Below are 22,156 nucleotides of genomic sequence, written 5' to 3' on the forward strand. Positions count from 1 at the left end.
GTAGTTACTAGTTTATTTTTTTTTTTAGATTTTATTTATTTATTTGACAGAGAGAGATCACAAGTAGGCAGAGAGGCATGCAGAGAGAGAGAGAAGGAAGCAGGCTCCCCGCTGAGCAGAGAGCCCGATGCGGGACTCGATCCCAGGACCCTGAGATCATGACCCGAGCCAAAGGCAGCGGCTTAACCCACTGAGCCACCCAGGCGCCCCTAGTTACTAGTTTATTAACTAGTAGCTCCCACAACTTCTTCGTGGCCACAGCCACGTAGTGATGAAGTGTTCACTGGTCTATAGCAAAATACAAAAAAGACAACGATATTGCATCAATTTAAAAGACTTTCTTGGGGAGCCTGGATGGTTCAGTTGGTTAAGTGTCTGTTCAGGTCATGGTCCCAGGGGCCTGGGATCAAGCCCTGTATCAGGCTCCCTGCTCGGTGGGGAGTCTGCATCTCCCTCTCCTCCCTGCTCCTGCTCCCATCTCACTATCTCTGTCTCTCAAATAAATAAATAAATAAATAATATTGGAGATTATGCTGAGTGAAATAAGTCAAGCAGAAAAAGTCAATTATCATATGGTTTCACCTACTTGTGGAGTATAAGGAATAACATGGAGGACATTGGGAGAAGGAGAAGAGAAGTGAATTGGGGGAAATCAGAGGGGGAAATGAACCATGAGGGACTGTGGACTCTGAGAAACCAACTGAGGGTCTTGGAGGGAAGGGGTTGGGGGAGTAGGTGAGCCTGGTGGTGGATAGTAAGGAGAGCACTTTGGCATGGAGCACTGGGTGTGGTGCATAAACAATAAATCTTGGAAAAATAAAATATAAATTTAAAAAATTTTAAAAAGACTTTCTTTAAAAATGGTACTCCTTCATTGCTTTTTCTTGTTTTGAGATGCTCTTTCTTTTCTTTTATGATGTAACAGTTATAATAAATGGTAGGGGGTTTTTTTGGTGTTTTGTTTTGTTTTGTTTTGTTTTTTACCACTCAGGAAAATGTAAACATGGCAGGACTATTACAATCTCCCCTCCATTTTTATTATTTTGTAAGTTAATTTTATATGGAAAATAATTCACATTGTTAAACAATTAAAAAATAAAGAAAGGAAAACTGAATGGTCTCCCTGGCACCCCACCTACCTATGTTATTGATTTCTTAGTATTTTTGTAGTTCCGTTATACATGGAGATATATATATGTATATATATATATATTTTTTTTTTTAACCTCTCTCCCAACCTCTTTAAACAAAACATAATATTTTACAGCCCTACTCCTTGCTCTTTTCATATGAACATATGATCCTGGATTTTATTTTTTGATATTGCCACATAGAAGTATTTTGTTCTTTCTTAATAGGAGGAAAGAATTCAAAATAGGAATGAACTATTATTTTTTTAATTAGTCTTCTTTTAAAAAATGAAAATTTTATCCCCCTTCACAGCTCTAACTATCTCCCCCATAAAGATGACTCTCAAACTCCCATCAGTCTAGCCATAACCTCATTCTTGAGTCATGGACTCAAATTTTCAACTACCTGCGAGACATCTGCACCTAGTTGGCTCACAGGTGTTTTAAATTCCATCTGCTCAAAATTGAAAGATGATCCCCTACAAACCTGTTCTTCTGCTCTTCTAACTCTTGTTTCTTCTTGAGCAAAATATATTGTGAATTATGATATCCATATAGAGCACCATCATAGTATTACCACTGGGTATCACCACTGACTCAGTTTAACGTCTTCACCCCCCTTCACTGTTCCTAGTGCTCATTTTATTGGTTCTCAACTCAGGGGGCTTTTATAAACCTAAGTTCTGGGGCCCCATCCCCAGGTTTGGAAACCACTGCTCTGGAAAGAAGATTTTCTAAATCAAATCAGGCACAGGGAGTGTTGGTAACACATTGGATATTCCCTATAAAACTGCTTTTACAGGGCTATGTTTGTTGTGATGGTCTTAGCTTCTCAAAGGAGGCTACAAGAAGCAGTCTAGTCAAAGCTGCGCTGGCACGCAGTACAGCAGTGTGGTAAAGATGCTCATATTACATCACAGAGGGGGCCTTTTATGAGGCAGAGTCCCCACCTGATGAGGAAACAACAGGAGAGGCACACTAGAGGCACAGCAGAGGCAAACACATGTTGGATTCAGTGACCCACTTGTTCCTTGAGGAGAACACCTATTTCTACCAAGGAGCATTCCTGGAAGGCTATGGACTTTAAACAACGTTCTGAACAGACTCATCTCAGGGAACAAAGCAGGTAAGGGAGGAAAGGAGGCAATGGGAGGAGGAGAGAGGAAATCAGCCCCCATCCCTCCTTCAACCAAAAGCTCCACTCACATGCTGTACATATGGAGCTGCCATGTTTTTGAACAAAAGAGTCCATCTGAACAAAGGGTTCAGTAACTTTAAAAGAGTTGTAAAATGACTATTGTAGGGAAGGAGAGAGTGGCAAAGTAGATTGGGAACAGATTGCAGAAAGCTTTGAATTCTAAACCAAGGCATTGATTTTCACTTCAGGCCAATGGAGAATCCCTGCAAGGTTCTGTGGAAGGAACAGAATGGGGAAAGAAATATTTAAAAGAGACTTAACTGGGCTACAGTGTTCAGGATAGAGACCAGAACTGGGAGATAAAATGTAGGAAACAAAGGCCAGGAATTTTATAAGAGCCTGAACTGGAATTAAAAAAAAAAAAAATGAAAGAGACATTTCAAAAGGAGAAAATTCTGGACTCCAATTCATCATAGATTTGGAGATAAAGGTACACGTCCAAAACTAAGTCCAGATTTCAGATCAAATGACTGCAAATAAATGACTGTGTCATTAACAGATATAGATCAGGTCTCAGACCACTTAGACTACTATAACAGAATACCGTAGACTGGACAGCTTACACAACAGACATTTATTTCACACAGTTCTAAAGGCTAGCAAGTCTAAGGTCAAGGCACCAGTAGATTCAGTGTCTGGAGAGAGCTCACTTACTGAATCACAGACAGCGAGCGGTCTCCTAGCTGCTCGATGTACCCTCACATCGTGGAAGGGGCAAGGAAGCTCCCTGGGGTGTCTCTTACAAAGGCACTGATCCTTTTCACAAGGCTCCACCCTTGACCTAATCACCTCGCAAAGGCCCCGCCTCCTAAGACCATCATATTAGGGGTTAGGTTTAAACAAATATTCCATGGACAGCAAACCAGATGGAGATTCATGGAGAAAAGATGAAGCAGCCTATTTTGGGTCTATGGAGTTGAATCAACAACAGGACACAAGGGTCACCACTTAACAGGCAGTCAGTTTTCCCTTCCATTGATTCACATCATCACTTCTATGTCGACACCAAGAACTATCAAATCTGCTTCCCAAATCTTTGGTTTACTTCTATCTCTAGTACATCACACAGCCCACGCTACTGTTATTTCTTTCCTGAACTAACCCCAATAGTAGTCTAACCCTGCTCTAATCCTGTCATTGCACAGCAGCCATATGATCTTTTCAACATGAGAATCTTGATTATTTTACCCCCTGGCTTTAAAAAGCTTTTTTAAAAAAGTTTTCAATGCCATCCTGTTGATCTTAGGGCAAAGATAAATCTAGCTAGCTAGATGCCTTATTCAATTCCTTACCTATCTCTCCAACCTCCCCTTAGACAGTGCCAGCTATGTTTTGAGTATTTCCATGCTCATAAACCTGAACACTCCCCACCCATCCTGCAGTCTACAACCGTTAACCCTACCACGGTTACCTTCCATTCTCCTTCCCAATATGGCATCAATAAGCTCTTACTTGGGACACTCACTCTCTGACCACCTTGCCTAGTTTAATTCATGGGACCATGTACCTAAAGTCAAGACAAAATGGGGATATAAACAAGAAACAAAGGGATATTTTCTTCTTTCAAGGTCTGGTGACAGTTCTCTTCTTGTGATAATGTGATAGCATAAGTCTGTGTGGCACGTATTTGCCCCAAGAAGTTGCCTGTCCAGGAAACATGAGCAGGAACTCTGTGCAGGCCATTCGGATGACCATTGTTACAGCTACTTAATCATGCTAAATGAATGATATCATGGTGTCGTGTTTATTCTACCCTGCCTGGCAGTTCCTAGTGTTATAAAAAAGAAGAACCAGCACCTGAGTCTAGGGATTTGTATTAAGAATGAGATCTAGGCTAGGAAGTGGTTGTGGGTCCCAGGCTAGAAGATCCTAAAAGAAAAATGAAAGCCTTTAATTATCCAACCAGGCCCTACTGCAGTGATATAGCTATGGTTGAGAGCTCTGTATCCCACAGTCAACTGGAAACACCTAACCTTTCCTACCAGTATTACCACCAAGTCAGCCAGAAGATGAGGAAGAGAGAGGCCACAGGAAACCTTCCAAGAATTTTTCCTTAAATTATGAGTCAGGGAAGTGAAGATGCATCTATCTCTGTATGAAATACAGGGGCTCTCTTAAAATAGGCTTAAGTCAGTGTTTGCTTGTTGATGAATACCCAAACATTAACTAAAACCAAGCTCGTCACTATCCCCTCCAAATCAAGTCTCCCATCTGCTCTCCAAACTCTGCCTTCCCACATTTTCCCCGGCTTCTAGGCCCAATGAGTGCCACCGTAGACTCACAGTCCCCATGTAGAACCCTAATCATGTCCCCGCTGCCTACATCAATGACTTGAAACTTTACTAACTGTACATGTGAACACGCAGGGACTATGGTCCTGCCCTTGAGGATTCTGATGAGCAAAATAGAAAGTGAACAAATACCTCGTACGTCCTTATTATACACCAAGCATTACATAAACACTATTTTATCCTTTTCACATTCCCCTGGAGATGTAGTCCTATCATGGTTGAAGATGAGAAAATGAGACCGTGAGGCTTGAGTAATTTGTCCACAGTCACATACTTGGCAAAACAATTCAATGCCAAGTCTGTTAGACTTTTTACTGTGCTATATGTGCTCTGGCCATCCAAATCCTTAAAAAATCTGACTTCTAAAATGGGTGAATTTTATTGCATACAAATAATACCTTAATTAAAAAGTTAATATTATCCTCACAACACTTGTTATTTTGCTTTTTTGACAGTAGTCATCTTAATGGGTGTAAAGTAGTGAACCATTTGTTTTCAATCTTTTCTGTTCATTACTGGGTTTATTTAAAGCTATAAGTTTGCCTTTAAGTACTGCTTTAACTGTGTTACACAAATTCTATCGTTATTGTTTCATTTAGTTCCAAATATTTTTTTAAACCAAGTGTCACTTAATCTTATGTAACCTACTTTCTAAATATGTGGGATTTTATTTTAGCTATCTTTTAAAAAACATTAATTCCACAATTGCATTGTCTGAATGGGATTGATTCTCTGGAACTTATAGCTTAATACTAATGTCTCCTGTTATAAATGTGCCATGTATATTTAAAAAGAATGTGTCTTCTGTTTTTTAGATATATATGTATATATGTATTTTCAGCTCATTCATATCATGCTTTTTTTAAAGATTTTATTTATTTATTTGACAGACAGACATCACAAATAGGCAGAGAGGCAGACAGAGAGAGAAGGGCGAAGCAGGCTCCCTCCTGAGCAGAGAGCCCTATGTGGGGCTCAATCCCAGGACCCTGGGATCATGACCTGAGCTGAAGGCAGAGGCTTTAACTTACTGAGCCACCCAGGCCCCCCCATGCTATTTTTGTTTCTATTTGATCCACAGTTCCTAGAGATGCATGTTAAAGCATTTCCAACTACTGTAGTTAATTTATGTATATTTTTCTGTTCATTTATTTGATACAATCCCTAAGATTATACTGTTAGGTGTATGTGTGTTTATAATAATTATATCACATTGATATATCTACTATTCTTTAATTAAACATTTTAAAGCTGTAAAATAATGTATAAGCAGAAAACTGATAAACTTTTTATGTACGTTTAACGTAATACTTATAAAATGAGCACTCATTTAACCATGATTAAGGACAAGAAATAAAACATAGCCAACATTTTCAAGAGGGAACACACAAAAAATCAAGCCTTTTCTGGCATTAATCTACCTTTCTTGTCAAACCTTCCACATACCACATGCTTCTTAGAGATCAGACTGCTCACGGCCATGCATTAATTCTGCCCTTCATTACACCCAGCTGTCTTCACACCTTTCACTTCACTGTGACTCCCACTAGGGGATCCTGTCCCCAACCCCACCTTCTCATGCATCAAGATCCCACTAAACAGGACCTTTGTGGAGAAGTTTCTTCACTGTGTCTGCTGGAGGGACGCTCTACCCCTCTCTTCCCTGTATATCTCTACACCTTAAAAAAATTTCCCTTCATCCAGTTTCCATATTCTCCTTGTATTATAGTTATTTTCTTTGTCATCTACTAGGCATTGGCTCCTTGAAGACAGGACCAGGGTCTTGCCATCTGAATTTCCTATCGCTTCCGATTCAGTATGAGGTGTAGGGTATGGGCCCAACAAGTATTTTGAAGAAATGAATGGAATCTCTCTTTAATTCCCTATGTTTCATTAACAAGGTACCTGGCACTTTTATCTTTAAAATAACTCTTTATCTTAATTTCTTCTCCATTTCAATTGCTACTGTTTTATTTCAGACCCTTACCCCCTCACACCCCAATAGCTACAGAAAGAGACAGAAAGAAAGGAAGGAGGGAGGGATACAGGGAACGTGTCCCCTAGACAAAATAAATCAGAATTTCTAGAGAAGGGGCCAAGGTAGCCATAATTTTTCAAGGTGCCACCAGGGTTGAGAATCACTGCCTGTTTGGTCCTCTTAATTTAATCATATTTACCTCTAAACCTAGATACCAGAAACAAATCTTCTAAAAACAGAACTCTGAGTGCGCACTTTACTCCAAAACCTTCCCACCCAAAGACTTCTAGATGACTTACATGATAGATATCCAGTCAAGATACAGGAATGAATGAAAGAAAGAAGGAAGAAATCAAATGGATTTCAAGCCTTGCATAATAGGCCCATCGGCATAAACTATTCAGCAGCTTCTTCGGGTGGGCACCTCTTCTTCAGTCCACACAGTCCTTTCTTGATTCCACCGACACATTCTGTTGCTGTCTCTGTTCTATGTTCCTGTCACCTGGAAGTTTCCTTTCTCCTCTTTCCTCCTTACATTCTAACCACCCTTCAAGGCCCTTCCCACATTTTACCTCCTCCAAGATTTCCCAGACCTCTGCTCTCACCCCTTCCTTAATTCCTGTGGTGGAAATAAGCCTTGCAATTCAGCACATAATCCCTCCCAACGAATTTATCACCACCACTCGTCGATGTCCTGGTCTCCTTGACAAGATCACAAACTCCCCAAGGCTGGGAACCACAACGGAAGATTCTCCCCCCTCCTGCTTCCACCCCAGCCCTTAGCCTGTGTGGTGAAGAGACGGTGTGCTAACTGAATGCTTTCCCCAGAAGGGCCACTTTAACCCAACCCTCTCCTGTTGCAGATGAGGAAATGACAAAAGTTATTTATTAGAGGTCCCACACCTAGTGAATGGCAGAGCTAAGATAAAAATCACTCAAGCCCACTGAACCCTGTAGCTCCTGGTGTCTGGTTGCTTAATCATGACTGCTTCCTTGTTCTCTCCTCCTGGGCTCCCCTCTTGCTCCATCTTGTCACACTGGGACCCCCTCAGATTTCTCCTTGAGGAGAGCAGAAAGCCCTGTTCTCACTTCTCTGACTTTGCCTTACGAGCTATGTCTTTTTCAGGGGTGGGTCATTCACCTGGCAGATTTGGTGAGAGAGCCCAGAGAACAGCTCGGGGTAATTCAGACACTGGGGCTAATTTCTGAAAATCTTCCCTGATGATCATCTTTTGGGGGTGGGTGTGGGTTTGTCTTCCCGGTGGATGTAGGAAGTGCATATCTGAGCTGGCCTGGTGTGAGGCTTCAACAGAGGCTACAGGAGAGGGCAAGTCACCACTGCAGTAGAAAATTTAAAAACAACAGTTTAGTAGAAAAAGACTCTTGCCTCTATCAAGCTATAGGATTTCAGGCTAGTGGCATGTGGCAGCAAAAGAACCAGAATTCTGCACTCGAGCAATGAAATCTCTATTATCCTAATGCACTGGCAGACATTGAAGTAAATTTCCATTCCTGGGAAGGGGTGGAGGGGTGGCAGAGATGCCAGAACTTCCTCTGAATTTCTTCCTGGGCAAGGCTCTTGGCAGGGTCTCAGGTGAAGGTAGAAATAAAGAAGGGGAGTGAAGAAGACAGAAGAGGTTGTGTTGACACAAGAGGCTATCTCTATTCTCAGCAGCTGATGGCTTTGATTAGAGACAGGACAGTCGTGGGTGGGTAGGGCCACCCTCCCAGGCACAGCTGAAGGGCACTCGTGACCAGGACAGCTGCTGAAGGTGGGTTCTCTCATGCCCTGTGTCCTGTCACACTGGGATCTTCCAAGCCAGGGCAGAAAGAGGCTTTATTTATATACCCACTCATGTCTGGGACAACTCTGCTTGTGTCAGAGAGCGAGAAAAGTTTTGGAGGGTAGAACCAGAGGATTGTAGAACTTAAAAGGACTCCTGTTTATGAGAAATGGGATGAGAGAACAAAGAACAGCATTCACCACTCATTTACTACAGTTATCCAGGCCCTGAGAACGAGGAGGCAGGGGTTCTTTCTAGTCTTAGCTCTGTCAAGAAGTATGTGACCCTGGGGAACTCCATTAGCGTGGAAGTTCATCATTCCTGCATTTATCACGTGAAGACATCGAGTGAAATGGCCCCTAAAGGTGGGACTGACGATTCTCTAGCTTCAGACTATGGCCGGGAAGTGAGGACGGAGATCACACAGCTGGTTAGGGACAGATCAGGGCTGAAACTGCCTTCTCAAATCTGGTGCTTCTCTGCCCACTGGACCCCTCCATTCCTTACATACAGGATTCCCAGCTGTGCTTTCAATAGGAGCAGTGACAGAAGGAAAGCCAACCCCCAAAAGGTGGGACTGCCTGGCATCACTTCTAGATGCCAAGGAAGGACCCCCTCTGCCCTTATCACTGGGCTCCCCCCCCTTGAGGAAGAGTCAGATTCAGCTTGGTTGCCTATATTATTTGAGCTTCTCACAATTGAGTAGATATTTGCATATTGCTTAATTAAAAGAATAATTGAGCACAGATTCTTACAAGTTCTACCATTAGATCCAATTCTTTCAGCTTAAGTCATGTTTGATTGGTAAAACACGAATCCCAGTAGCGAACGGTGCATACATAACTCCTTGTGGATGCCAGTAAGAGCTCACGTGTACTGAGAGCACAGCACGTGCAGGACTGTTGTGTACAGCATTTCATTCCATGCTTCGGACAATCTGTGAGGGACGTGCAGCTGTTAGCAGCATCTTACAAATGTGGGGACTGAAGGCTGCAGGGAGGGGTCGTTTGTCCCGTCACCCGGGGAAAGTGGGGAGCCAGTGTGAAAATTCACATCAGGTTAACCACAGCATCCATGTCCCTAACCCCTACCTCACACTGCCTCTCCATGGATACTTACATCTGGCGTCAGTACGTCTCTAACGCTTTTCCTGAAATCAGGTTTTGACAGTGGAAGGGGAGAAAGAGTCAGAACATCAGAGTGTCAAGCCCCAACTTGACCGCTAACAGTACTACTTCAAGGAAGTTCACTTCTGTAAACTACAATTCCTCATCTGTCAAATAAGAATTATAGAAAAACGAAGGGGAAAAATCAGAAGGAGAGACGAGCCTTGAGAGACTATGGACTCTGGGAAAAAAACTGAGGGTTTCAGAGGGGATGGGGGTAGGGGGATGGGTGAGCCCCTGACAGGTATTAAGGAGGGCATGTACTGCACGGAGCACTGGGTGTTATACACAAACAATGAATCATGGAACACTGCATCAGAAACTAATGATGCACTGCATGGTGATTGACATAATAATAAAAAGTATAAGAAAAAAGAATCATAGAATCTTGCTCAGAGAGCTGTTATGAAGATTAAATTCGAGAGCACATACGCAGTGTTCCATGCCATGCCTGGTAGATAATAAGCCCTCAGTAAATGGGTGGTCATTATGGTTCAAGTGGCCAAAGACCAACCGGGGCCGTTCACAGCTTTGCTGCTGGCGAACCTGGCGGGAGAGGTCATGTTCCACAGCCACCAACTTCTTCAGCTGAAAACTGAGCATTCCCTGACTTAAAGCAGAAAGGCAGCTTCCAGGAAGAGCACAATTTGGTCTCAAATTAAACGGTGACGTAAAAGATTGGCTGCTATTCATATGGATCCCAGGGAGGACAGCTGGACAAGTTGGGAGATGACATCAGTCCATAGGGTCATGTCACACATTCACCACCAAACCTCAGGACCAGCCAGGAGTGTCAGGCAGCCCTGACTATCACTGAATTCCTTAAGCTTTCTTACTGGTTCAGGGAAAACTCATTGCTCCGCATTCCCTGTGTTGGCAGCAGTGATTTTGATGTCCCATCTGAGTTAGGGTTCTGCTCAGCTGTACATGACCTGAGTTAAAATAGTTTTCAAGATGAGCAAGGGGAATGACTTCAGGTTTTTCTGTTTATCCAAAACTGATTCCAAAAGGTACAGTACCATCTCTGACTACATGTTTCCACACATCCTCTGCCACAGGCAAGCCAACCCGCTCCCTGCTCTGAAAACACAACCTACCTGTCCATGCCTCTGGACCTTTCCTCCTGCTCACCCTACCTCAGAATGAATCACTTCCTACTCTCTGCTTGGACACCACTTTACTTCCTCGTTCTCAGACCTTTTGTGTGAGATGTTCGGCTATGTCTTTGTCACCCTACTACATTTGAGGACAGGGGCCGTCTCTCGTCATCGTTATATCCACTAGTCTATTAGATGAGGTAAAGAGAGGCACTGAGCTGGTCCTTAAGATGTCATGCCTACAAATATTCATAACCTTCTGACCCTCCTGGTGAATACCAGGGCCCTTGGCTTCCTAACTCTTCAGTATATATTACAATACTTCATTACATGTGACAGGTAAGCAAGATATTGACATCTACTGTGGTGAGGAAGAGCAGGTTTGACAATTTTGAAAATTGTGTTTTATCCTTTATCATTTTAAATGCAATGCATCACACAGTGCTTACTGGTATTTATTGCTTCCGCCGGCCCAAGCAGAGAATGCTGGCTCCCTCTCAAATTCAATACGGACCTTGTGGAAAGTAGTTAAATGCTGCGAGACATCGTTTCCCAATTCCTTTGGTAACTTCCCCTTGCGGGGATTGTAATTGCAGGTGGTGATCAGAGAACGCAGAGCCCCCGGAAGAAGTGTATGGCATTCGAGGCAGGACACAGACCGGCCTGGGGGAAACGGGAAGAAGAAGAGGCAATACAGGGAGTACTACTAGGAAGCGATTTCTGAAGAGAAACGATGGTAAGACCGTCCAGCCCCTGAATCGGTTCTGCTGCAGCAGGGCAGAATTCTTAGAAGGACCCCTTGTATTTAAAAATAGCCACTGCACCAGTATCTGTGCAGAAATGGCTCAACGGAAGCATTCTGGCTATTCCGTAGCCATCATTCTAGAGCTTTTCCGACGGCTCCCGCTCTCCTACAGTTCTGCCATTCTCCAAATCTTCTTCCATCTGGCTCCTCTAAATTAATTTTTTTTTTGGTAGATTGTGCTTCCAGTTTATTGCAATGGTTACTTTCAAGTCTCTTATTGCTTTCTTTAATAACTTTTAATGACCTAAGCAATAGTTGGCTAGGTTCCATTTTTCCACTTCCTCCAAGTCAAATGATAGCACATCCTACAGCCAGTGTTTACAAGTATCAGAGAAGGCAGCACTAATTCTTTCTGCCTTATCTCCACTAAGGCATGCCTGGATTTTTTGACAGGGCAAAATAGAATGAGAAAGTGGTTTTCTGCTGGGCTAAGAAATAATAAGCAAGCCCCCATGTCATGAGAGCTAGCAACCTGCAGAAATCATCTGTCCGTTCTTTCATTGATTTACTGTATATGGTTTTGGGTACCTCCCACCAGAAGAGCACAGACCCTGGGGCTTCAGGGGAGACAGCCTGGAGCAAGACAAAAAAACACTGCCTCAAGGAGCTTTCATTCTGAAAGGGCAATAAGACAGGTGTGCAAGTCAATACGATATAGGTCGCCTGAGACAGGTGTCCCAGTAGAGGCCACGAAGAACCACGGGAGGTCAAATGAGGGAGAGCTCCATCCTCAGAAGAGTGGAGATCCGAGTCAGTTTGGGGAATGTTGCATTGGAAATCAGTGGGGCATTCAGAAGCAGTGGGGTGCAGTGAGGACTGGAGTCAGAATCCAGGAAGAAAGGGGTGGGTGAGAAGCAGAGTCCAAAGTCCTGTTGGAAAGCACGTGTCTCCCGCTGGGCTCTGGGGATGCTTGGACTGCTACAGTTTCCAGAGGCCATGTGCAGCTGGGGCTTTTCATTTCCTAGCAGAAAGACTTCCTGCTGCGACTGGGGCACCCATGACCCATGGTCAAGGACTTCTGCTTAGGCACAGTTATCTTTCAGTTTTTAAAATGCAAAATTTTTTGGTTTTGTTGTTTTTCTTATTTTTAAGGTAATACCTGTGCAATTTAGAAGTATAAAACAAGTTTTTAGAAAAGCCATTTGTATTCCTACTACCCAGAAATAATATAACTTATCGTACCACGCTTTGCTACATAATTAAAGCAAATTAGGGGCGCCCGGGTGGCTCCGTGGGTTAAAACCTCTGCCTTTGGCTCAGGTCACGGTCTCAGGGTCCTGGGATTGAGCCCTGCGTCGTTGGCCTGTCTGCTCAGCGGGGAGCCTACTTCCCCTTCTCTCTCTGCCTGGCTCTTCTGCCTACTTGTGATCTCTCTCTCTCTCTGTGTCAAATAAATAAAATCTTTTTTTTAAAAAAAAGGCAAATTAATATCTAATTTTTTTACTTGAATATTTTTGAAAGATTTTATTTATTTATTTGAGAGAGTGAGAACGAGAGAGAAAGAGAGTGCAGCAGCAGAGGGAGGGGCAGGGGGAGAAGCAGGCCCCCCACTGAGCCCAGAGCCAGATGCAAGACTTGATTCCAGGACCCTGGGATCGTGACCTGAGCTGAAGGAAGAACCTTAACCCACTGAGCTACCCAGATACCCTACTTGAATATTTTTTTTAAACAACAGTTAGATGATATTAGACATAACTTTTGGAATTATTTTCTCTTTAACTCTGTAAATAATACAACCTGACCTTCCTTGATATATAGATCTGTACCATCATTTTGGGTTGGGGCAGAGAATTCCAAGCCCTTATTGATAGATACTCAGGTCATTTTCACTTTTAAACTGCTTTTAAACAATACTGTGATAAACAACCTTGTGCGTACAATTTTGTGCACATATTTTGGCATTCTCCCTTAATATTTGTTCTTAAAAAGTGGAATTCCAGGGTCGAAAGATATGTTTCACTGGATTAATACGTATTGCCCTTGGACAAAATTTAACGTCAAACCTTTACGCTTTGACCTCATCTTGCCTCTCTTTTAAGAACCCCTCACGCATCAGGTGGTACTCCCCCCGCCACCCATACACTGATCTTGACCTCCATTCTTAAAAGACCTGAGCTATTACCTAATTGCTTTAATCAATAAGATATTCACTTTTTATGGCTTTTAATGACCTATTTTCGTGAACATGAGAATGACATCTGGAGCCAAAGACAACAAAAACAGGAGAACTCTGATGGGCTGACCCTTGACTGATAAACCTCAAAGCACAGCATTATTAGTCAGGACGAGTCATTTTGAGTTAAGATCAGATAATCTGTCCATCTGCAACGTGAGACTTTCTTGATCTTTCGTCAGCACAATTTCTTCACTGCAGTGGTCACCAAAATTTCCATCTTCAAGATCTTCTGTCATTTTCCCCAGCACACCTTTGACTGCCATTACGGAGAAAGAAAACAGTCTCTGCCACCGAAGAAAATTTGGATTTGGATCAAATCCTCCACTCTGTCCCACAGAGGCACAGAGTCTCTGGCCCCTGTGTTCCTTTCTGCCGTCCATGTCAATGGCAATAACAACTCAGGATTATGACCCAATAATTACTAAGTCCAGCAAAGTTAAACTCCACCACATTTTCAGCCACATGTATCGCATAGTAATCTTACCAAGGACATCTGTGGGCAAGCCATGGAAGCTATGGAAAATTTACTGTGGGACTCTAAGATCTTATTTTGCATTCTCACATCTCTCTGAATTTTAAAAAATGCTACTTATAACACTGAGTTCAACTCTTACAAATTTCACAAGGTTATGAAAGAAAAAAGGGAATCCATTCCTGAAAATTCAGTCTGAAAATACCTATACATTTTAAAAAGTGCAACCAAAATGAGTGACTACTGATTGTCTTCTTTCCCTTAGTTCGATGTTTGAATTTGTAACTTCCTGTTGTGAAATTTGATTTTCTATTATCATCTCACACATAGTAGTCATTCAGTAGATGTTTATTACAATGAGCTGAAGTTGACACTTAGGTTGGTATCTTTCACACATGCCTGATAGTGGTTTATGGTTGGAAAACCATGGTGACAACAGCCATCTCAGTGTGCAGATAATACCAAAGGGAGCTCTCCTAAGACACTGGAGATAAATTATTAAATTCTAATTTAACCGCAGCCAATATTACCAATTTGTTTCAAATAACTTGCCCAACTCCTAGAAGGGAACAGCGATTTGGGGAACAAGTAGAACAAAAAAAACGGAGAGTAAATGGCTACAGATTTGCAATTCTGGCTTCCCACAGTGAAGAGTCAAAAGCTCTCCTATCAGAAAATAATATCTTGGGAGGAGTCAAGATGGCGGAGAAGTAGCAAGCTGAGACTGCTTCAGCTAGCCGGAGATCAGCTAGATAGCTTATCTAAAGATTGCAAACACCTGAAAATCCATCGGCAGATCGAAGAGAAGAAGAACAGCAATTCTGGAAACAGAAAATCAGCCACTTTCTGAAAGGTAGGACCGGCGGAGAAGTGAATCCAAAGCGACGGGAAGATAGACCCCGGGGGGAGGGGCCGGCTCCCGGCAAGCGGCGGAGCAACCGCGCACAAAATCAGGACTTTTAAAAGTCTGTTCCGCTGAGGGACATCGCTCCAGAGGCTAAACCGGGGCGAAGCCCACGCGGGGTCAGCGTGGCCTCAGGTCCCGCAGGGTCACAGAAGGATCGGGGGTGTCTGAGTGTCGCAGAGCTTGCGGGTATTGGAACGGGAAAGCCGGCTGCAGAGACAGAGCCGACAGTAAGCTCGCAGCTCCGTGTTACCTTGAACCGGTCGCAGGCTCGGTGAGCTCGGAGCGCGGCCGGAGGTCAGGCAGACGGGAGTAACTGGGCGCTGTGCTCTGAGGGCGCACTGAGGAGTGGGGCCCTGGGCTCTCGGCTCCTCCGGGCCGGAGACCAGGAGGCCGCCATTTGTATTCCCGTCCTCCGGAACTCTACGGAAAGCGCTCAGGGAACAAAAGCTCCTGAAAGCAAACCCGAGCGGATTACTCACCCCGGCCCCGGGTAAGGGCGGTGTAATTCCGCCTGGGGCAAAGACACTTGAGAATCACTACAACAGGCCCCTCCCCCAGAAGATCAACAAGAAATCCAGCCGAGACCAAGTTCACCTACCAAGGAGTGCGGTTTCAATACCAAGGAGAGCAGCAGAATTCCAGAGGAGGAGAAAGCCAAGCACGGAACTCATGGCTTTTTTCCTGTGATTTTTTTTAGTCTTGCAGTTAATTTAATTTTTTCTTTTTCATTTTTTTTTTTTTCTCGCCTTCGGGTAAATTTTTTTTTTTTTTTAACTGTTACCTTTTTCTTTTTTAACGATTTTTTACTAGTTTATCTAATATATATATATATATATATATTTTTTTTACATTTTTCTTAGGTGTTTTCTTTTTTTAAAATTCTTTTCTTTTCTTTTCTTTTTTTTTTTTTTTTTTTTCCTTTTTTCTCTCTTCCTTTTTGAACCTCTTTTTATCCCCTTTCTCCCCACTCACGATTTTGGATCTCTTCTAATTTGGTTAAAGCATATTTTCCTGGGGTTGTTGCCACCCTTTTAGTATTTTACTTGCCCCTTCATTTACTCTTATCTGGACAAAATGACAAGACGTAAAAAATTCAACACAAAAAAAAGAAAAAGAGGCAGTACCGAAGGCTAGGGACCTAATCAATACAGACATCGGTAATATGTCAGATCTAGAGTTCAGAATGACAATTCTCAAGGTTCTAGCCGGGCTCGAAAAAGGCATGGAAGATATTAGAGAAACCCTCTCGAGAGATATAAAAGCCCTTTCTGGAGAAATAAAAGAACTAAAATCTAACCAAGGTGAAATCAAAAAAGCTATTAATGAGGTGCAATCAAAAATGGAGGCTCTCACTGCTAGGATAAATGAGGCAGAAGAAAGAATTAGTGATATAGAAGACCAAATGACAGAGAATAAAAGAAGCTGAGCAAAAGAGGGACAAACAGCTACTGGACCACGAGGGGAGAATTCGAGAGATAAGTGACACCATAAGACGAAACAACATTAGAATAATTGGGATTCCAGAAGAAGAAGAAAGTGAGAGAGGGGAGCAGAAGGTATACTGGAGAGAATTATTGGGGAGAATTTCCCCAATATGGCAAAGGGAAAGAGCATCAAAATTCAGGAGGTTCAGAGAATGCCCCTCAAAATCAATAAGAATAGGCCCACACCCCGTCACCTAATAGTAAAATTTACAAGTCTCAATGACAAAGAGAAAATCCTGAAAGCAGCCCGGGAAAAGAAGTCTGTAACATACAATGGTAAAAATATTAGATTGGCAGCTGACTTATCCACAGAGACCTGGCAGGCCAGAAAGAGCTGGCATGATATTTTCAGAGCACTAAACGAGAAAAACATGCAGCCAAGAATACTATATCCAGCTAGGCTATCATTGAAAATAGAAGGAGAGATTAAAAGCTTCCAGGACAAACAACAACTGAAAGAATTTGCAAATACCAAACCAGCTCTACAGGAAATCTTGAAAGGGGTCCTCTAAGCAAAGAGAGAGCCTACAAGTGGTAGATCAGAAAGGAACAGAGACCATATACAGTAACAGTCACCTTACAGGCAATACAATGGCACTAAATTCATATCTCTCAATAGTTACCCTGAATGTGAATGGGCTAAATGCCCCTGTCAAAAGACACAGGGTATCAGAATGGATAAAAAAAACAAAACCCATCTATATGTTGCCTCCAAGAAACACATTTTAAGCCCGAAGACACCTCCAGATTTAAAGTGAGGGGGTGGAAAAGAATTTACCATGCTAATGGACATCAGAAGAAAGCAGGAGTGGCAATCCTTATATCAGATCAATTAGATTTTAAGCCAAAGACTATAATAAGAGATGAGGAAGGACACTATATCATACTCAAAGGGTCTGTCCAACAAGAAGATTTAACAATTTTAAATATCTATGCCCCCAATGTGGGAGCAGCCAACTATATAAACCAGTTAATAACAAAATCAAAGAAACACATCAACAATAATACAATGATAGTAGGGGACTTTAACACTCCCCTCACTAAAATGGACAGGTCATCCAAGCAAAAGATCAGCAAGGATATAAAGGCCTTAAATGACACATTGGACCAGATGGACATCACAGATATATTCAGAATATTTCATCCCAAAGCAACAGAATACACATTCTTCTCTAGTGCACATGGAACATTCTCCAGAATAGATCACATCCTCGGTCCTAAATCAGGACTCAACCGGTATCAAAAGATTGGGATCATTCCCTGCATATTTTCAGACCACAATGCTCTAAAGCTAGAACTCAACCACAAAAGGAAGTTTGGAAAGAACCCAAATACATGGAGACTAAACAGTATCCTTCTAAAGAATGAATGGGTCAACCGGGAAATTAAAGAAGAATTGAAAAAAATCATGGAAACAAATGATAATGAAAACACAACGGTTCAAAATCTGTGGGACACAACAAAGGCAGTCCTGAGAGGAAAATATATAGCGGTACAAGCCTTTCTCAAGAAACAAGAAAGGTCTCAGGTACACAACCTAACCCTACACCTAAAGGAGCTGGAGAAAGAACAAGAAAGAAACCCTAAGCCCAGCAGGAGAAGAGAAATCATAAAGATCAGAGCAGAAATCAATGAAATAGAAAGCAAAAAAACAATAGAACAAATCAACGAAACTAGGAGCTGGTTCTTTGAAAGAATTAATAAAATTGATAAACCCCTGGCCCGACTTATCAAAAAGAAAAGAGAAAGGACCCAAATAAATAAAATCATGAATGAAAGAGGAGAGATCACAACTAACACCAAAGAAATACAAACTATTATAAGAACATACTATGAGCAACTCTACGGCAATAAATTTGACAATCTGGAAGAAATGGATGCATTCCTAGAAACATATAAACTACCACAACTGAACCAGGAAGAAATAGAAAGCCTGAACAGACCCATAACCAGTAAGGAGATTGAAACAGTCATTAAAAATCTCCAAACAAACAAAAGCCCAGGGCCAGACGGCTTCCCGGGGGAATTCTACCAAACATTTAAAGAAGAACTAATTCCTATTCTCCTGAAACTGTTCCAAAAAATAGAAATGGAAGGAAAACTTCCAAACTCATTTTATGAGGCCAGCATCACCTTGATCCCAAAACCAGACAAGGATCCCACCAAAAAAGAGAGCTATAGACCGATATCCTTGATGAACACAGATGCGAAAATACTCAACAAAATACTAGCCAATAGGATTCAACAGTACATTAAAAAGATTATTCACCACGACCAAGTGGGATTTATTCCAGGGCTGCAAGGTTGGTTCAACATCCGCAAATCAGTCAATGTGATACAACACATCAATAAAAGTAAGAACAAGAACCATATGATACTCTCAATAGATGCTGAAAAAGCATTTGACAAAGTACAACATCCCTTCCTGATCAAAACTCTTCAAAGTGTAGGGATAGAGGGCACATACCTCAATATCATCAAAGCCATCTATGAAAAACCCACCGCAAATATCATTCTCAATGGAGAAAAACTGAAAGCTTTTCCGCTAAGGTCAGGAACACGGCAGGGATGTCCATTATCACCACTGCTATTCAACATCGTACTAGAGGTCCTAGCCTCAGCAATCAGACAACAAAAGGAAATTAAAGGCATCCAAATCGGCAAAGAAGAAGTCAAATTATCACTCTTCGCAGATGATATGATACTATATGTGGAAAACCCAAAAGACTCCACTCCAAAACTGCTAGAACTTATACAGGAATTCAGTAAAGTGTCAGGATATAAAATCAATGCACAGAAATCAGTTGCATTTCTCTACACCAACAGCAAGACAGAAGAAAGAGATATTAAGGAGTCAATCCCATTTACAATTGCATCCAAAACCATAAGATACCTAGGAATAAACCTAACCAAAGAGACACAGAATCTATACTCAGAAAACTATAAAGTACTCATGAAGAAATTGAGGAAGACACAAAGAAATGGAAAAAACGTTCCATGCTCCTGGATTGGAAGAATAAATATTGTGAAAATGTCTATGCTACCTAAAGCAATCTACACATTTAATGCAATTCCTATCAAAGTACCATCCATCTTTTTCAAAGAAATGGAACAAATAATTCTAAAATTTATATGGAACCAGAAAAGACCTCGAATAGCCAAAGGGATATTGAAAAAGAAAGCCAACGTTGGTGGCATCACAATTCCGGACTTCAAGCTCTATTACAAAGCTGTCATCATCAAGACAGCATGGTACTGGCACAAAAACAGACACATAGATCAATGGAACAGAATAGAGAGCCCAGAAATAGACCCTCAAATCTATGGTCAACTAATCTTCGACAAAGCAGGAAAGAATGTCCAATGGAAAAAAGACAGCCTTTTCAATAAATGGTGCTGGGAAAATTGGACAGCCACATGCAGAAAAATGAAATTGGACCATTTCCTTACACCACACACAAAAATAGACTCAAAATGGATGAAGGACCTCAATGTACGAAAGGAATCCATCAAAATCCTTGAGAACACGGGCAGCAACCTCTTCGACCTCTGCCGCAGCAACATCTTCCTAGGAACAACGCCAAAGGCAAGGGAAGCAAGGGAAAAAATGAACTACTGGGATTTCATCAAGATCAAAAGCTTTTGCACAGCAAAGGAAACAGTTAACAAAATCAAAAGACAACTGACAGAATGGGAGAAGATATTTGCAAACGACATATCAGATAAAGGACTAGTGTCCAGAATCTATAAAGAACTTAGCAAACTCAACACCCAAAGAACAAATAATCCAATCAAGAAATGGGCAGAGGACATGAACAGACATTTCTGCAAAGAAGACATCCAGATGGCGAACAGACACATGAAAAAGTGCTCCATATCACTCGGCATCAGGGAAATACAAATCAAAACCACAATGCGATATCACCTCACACCAGTCAGAATGGCTAAAATCAACAAGTCAGGAAATGACAGATGCTGGCGAGGATGCGGAGAAAGGGGAACCCTCCTACACTGTTGGTGGGAATGCAAGCTGGTGCAGCCACTCTGGAAAACAGCATGGCGGTTCCTCAAAATGTTGAAAATAGAACTGCCCTATGACCCAGCAATTGCACTATTGGGTATTTACCCTAAAGATACAAATGTAGTGATCCAAAGGGGCACATGCACCCGAATGTTTATAGCAGCAATGTCCACAATAGCCAAACTATGGAAAGAACCTAGATGTCCATCAACAGATGAATGGATCAAGAAGATGTGGTATATATACACAATGGAATACTATGCAGCCATCAAAAGAAATGAAATCTTGCCATTTGCGACAACATGGATGGAACTAGAGCGTATCATGCTTAGCGAAATAAGTCAAGCAGAGAAAGACAACTATCATATGATCTCCCTGATATGAGGAAGTGGTGATACAACATGGAGGCTTAAGTGGGTAGAAGAAGAATAAATGAAACAAGATGGGATTGGGAGGGAGACAAACCATAAGTGACTCTTAATCTCACAAAACAAACTGAGGGTTGCCGGGGGCAGGGGGTTTGGGAGAAGGGGGTGGGATTATGGACATTGGGGAGGGTATGTGATTTGGTGAGTGCTGTGAAGTGTGTAAACCTGTTGATTCACAGACCTGTACCCCTGGGGATAAAAATATATGTTTATCAAAAATAAAAAAAAAAAAAAAAAAAAAAAAAAAAAAAAAAAAAAAAAAAGAAAATAATATCTTGCGTTGGAAAGTATTCAGACCACGGTGGATTTCTAACCCTATTAAATCTCATCCTCCCAGGTAGTCTATTTACAAAAGCAGTGTGATAGCTGTTAATATTGTCATTGAATAAACACGTTTCTGTTGGAAAAAAAATAAAATATAACTATATTCTAACATGTAAATAAAGATCTCTTCTTAAAATGTTAGCTTTTCTTTTCTTTTCTTTTCTTTGGAATTCTCTTCCTTAATTCTGGTAGGAATTAAAATATACCAACAAATGGAATTAGTTATACCAAGCAATAAAATATGCTTTTCGTAATATGCAAATATTTTCCCATGTTCTCCTGATAACAGCATACTGGAGGGATAGAAATACAGAAAACTATCATTTAAAATGCCCCAAAGTGTGTTTTTTTTTTTAAAGATTTATTTGTTTATTTGACAGATAGAGGTCACAAGTAGCCAGAGAGGAAGAGAGAAAAGGGGAAGCAGGCTCCCTGCTGAGCAGAGAGCCAGATGCAGGGCTCGATCCCAGGATGCTGGGATCATGACCTGAGCCGAAGGCAGAGGCTTAACCCACTGAGCCACCCAGGCACCCCCACAAAGTGTTTTTTAAAGCAGAAACCATTCAAGCAGCCCTGTTTTTCACTGCAATGTACTTTGCCACTCTATTCACTCAAAACTTCTTAGTGAGCATTTATACATCACTCCTGATGTCTCACTAGTTCCTTGGGTGACTTCCTCCGGAAAGTAAGCAGAATTGAACAGACAAAACAAAATATTGCATCCTCTGTCCACATTACACCAATGTGCCTTAAGAGAAGCATTTCAGACACACATTTTCTCATTTGTGGGAAATACTCTATTTAGTAAAGTAACTTCAGCTTAAATATGATCCTAGAAATCTTTTTCAAAGATAAAGTAATCTTTTTCAGAATGAACAGGAAATTTTAAAAGAGT

The 22,156-nt window shown here is 41.7% G+C and overlaps 1 protein-coding gene across 2 annotated transcripts in view; it reads left to right on the top strand.

The window, feature by feature from the left end:
- Positions 1-2,110: 2,110 nt before the first annotated feature.
- Positions 2,111-22,156, top strand: part of CDYL (chromodomain Y like) — a 250,499-nt gene continuing 230,453 nt past the window's right edge. Inside the window, exons 1-2 of one of the 2 annotated variants that reach the window (XM_004753643.3) lie at positions 2,111-2,256; positions 11,241-11,380. In XM_004753643.3, coding sequence (XP_004753700.1) covers positions 11,378-11,380 — 3 coding nt within the window. In that variant the 5' untranslated portion in view covers positions 2,111-2,256; positions 11,241-11,377. The remainder of the gene's footprint in view (positions 2,257-11,240; positions 11,381-22,156) is intronic. The other variant, XM_004753645.3, reaches the window with a different exon arrangement.

The sequence above is a fragment of the Mustela putorius genome, unplaced genomic scaffold, assembly GCF_011764305.1.
Source record: "Mustela putorius furo isolate JIRA1106 unplaced genomic scaffold, ASM1176430v1.1 tig00003870_pilon_pilon_pilon, whole genome shotgun sequence".
NCBI lineage: Eukaryota > Metazoa > Chordata > Mammalia > Carnivora > Mustelidae > Mustela > Mustela putorius.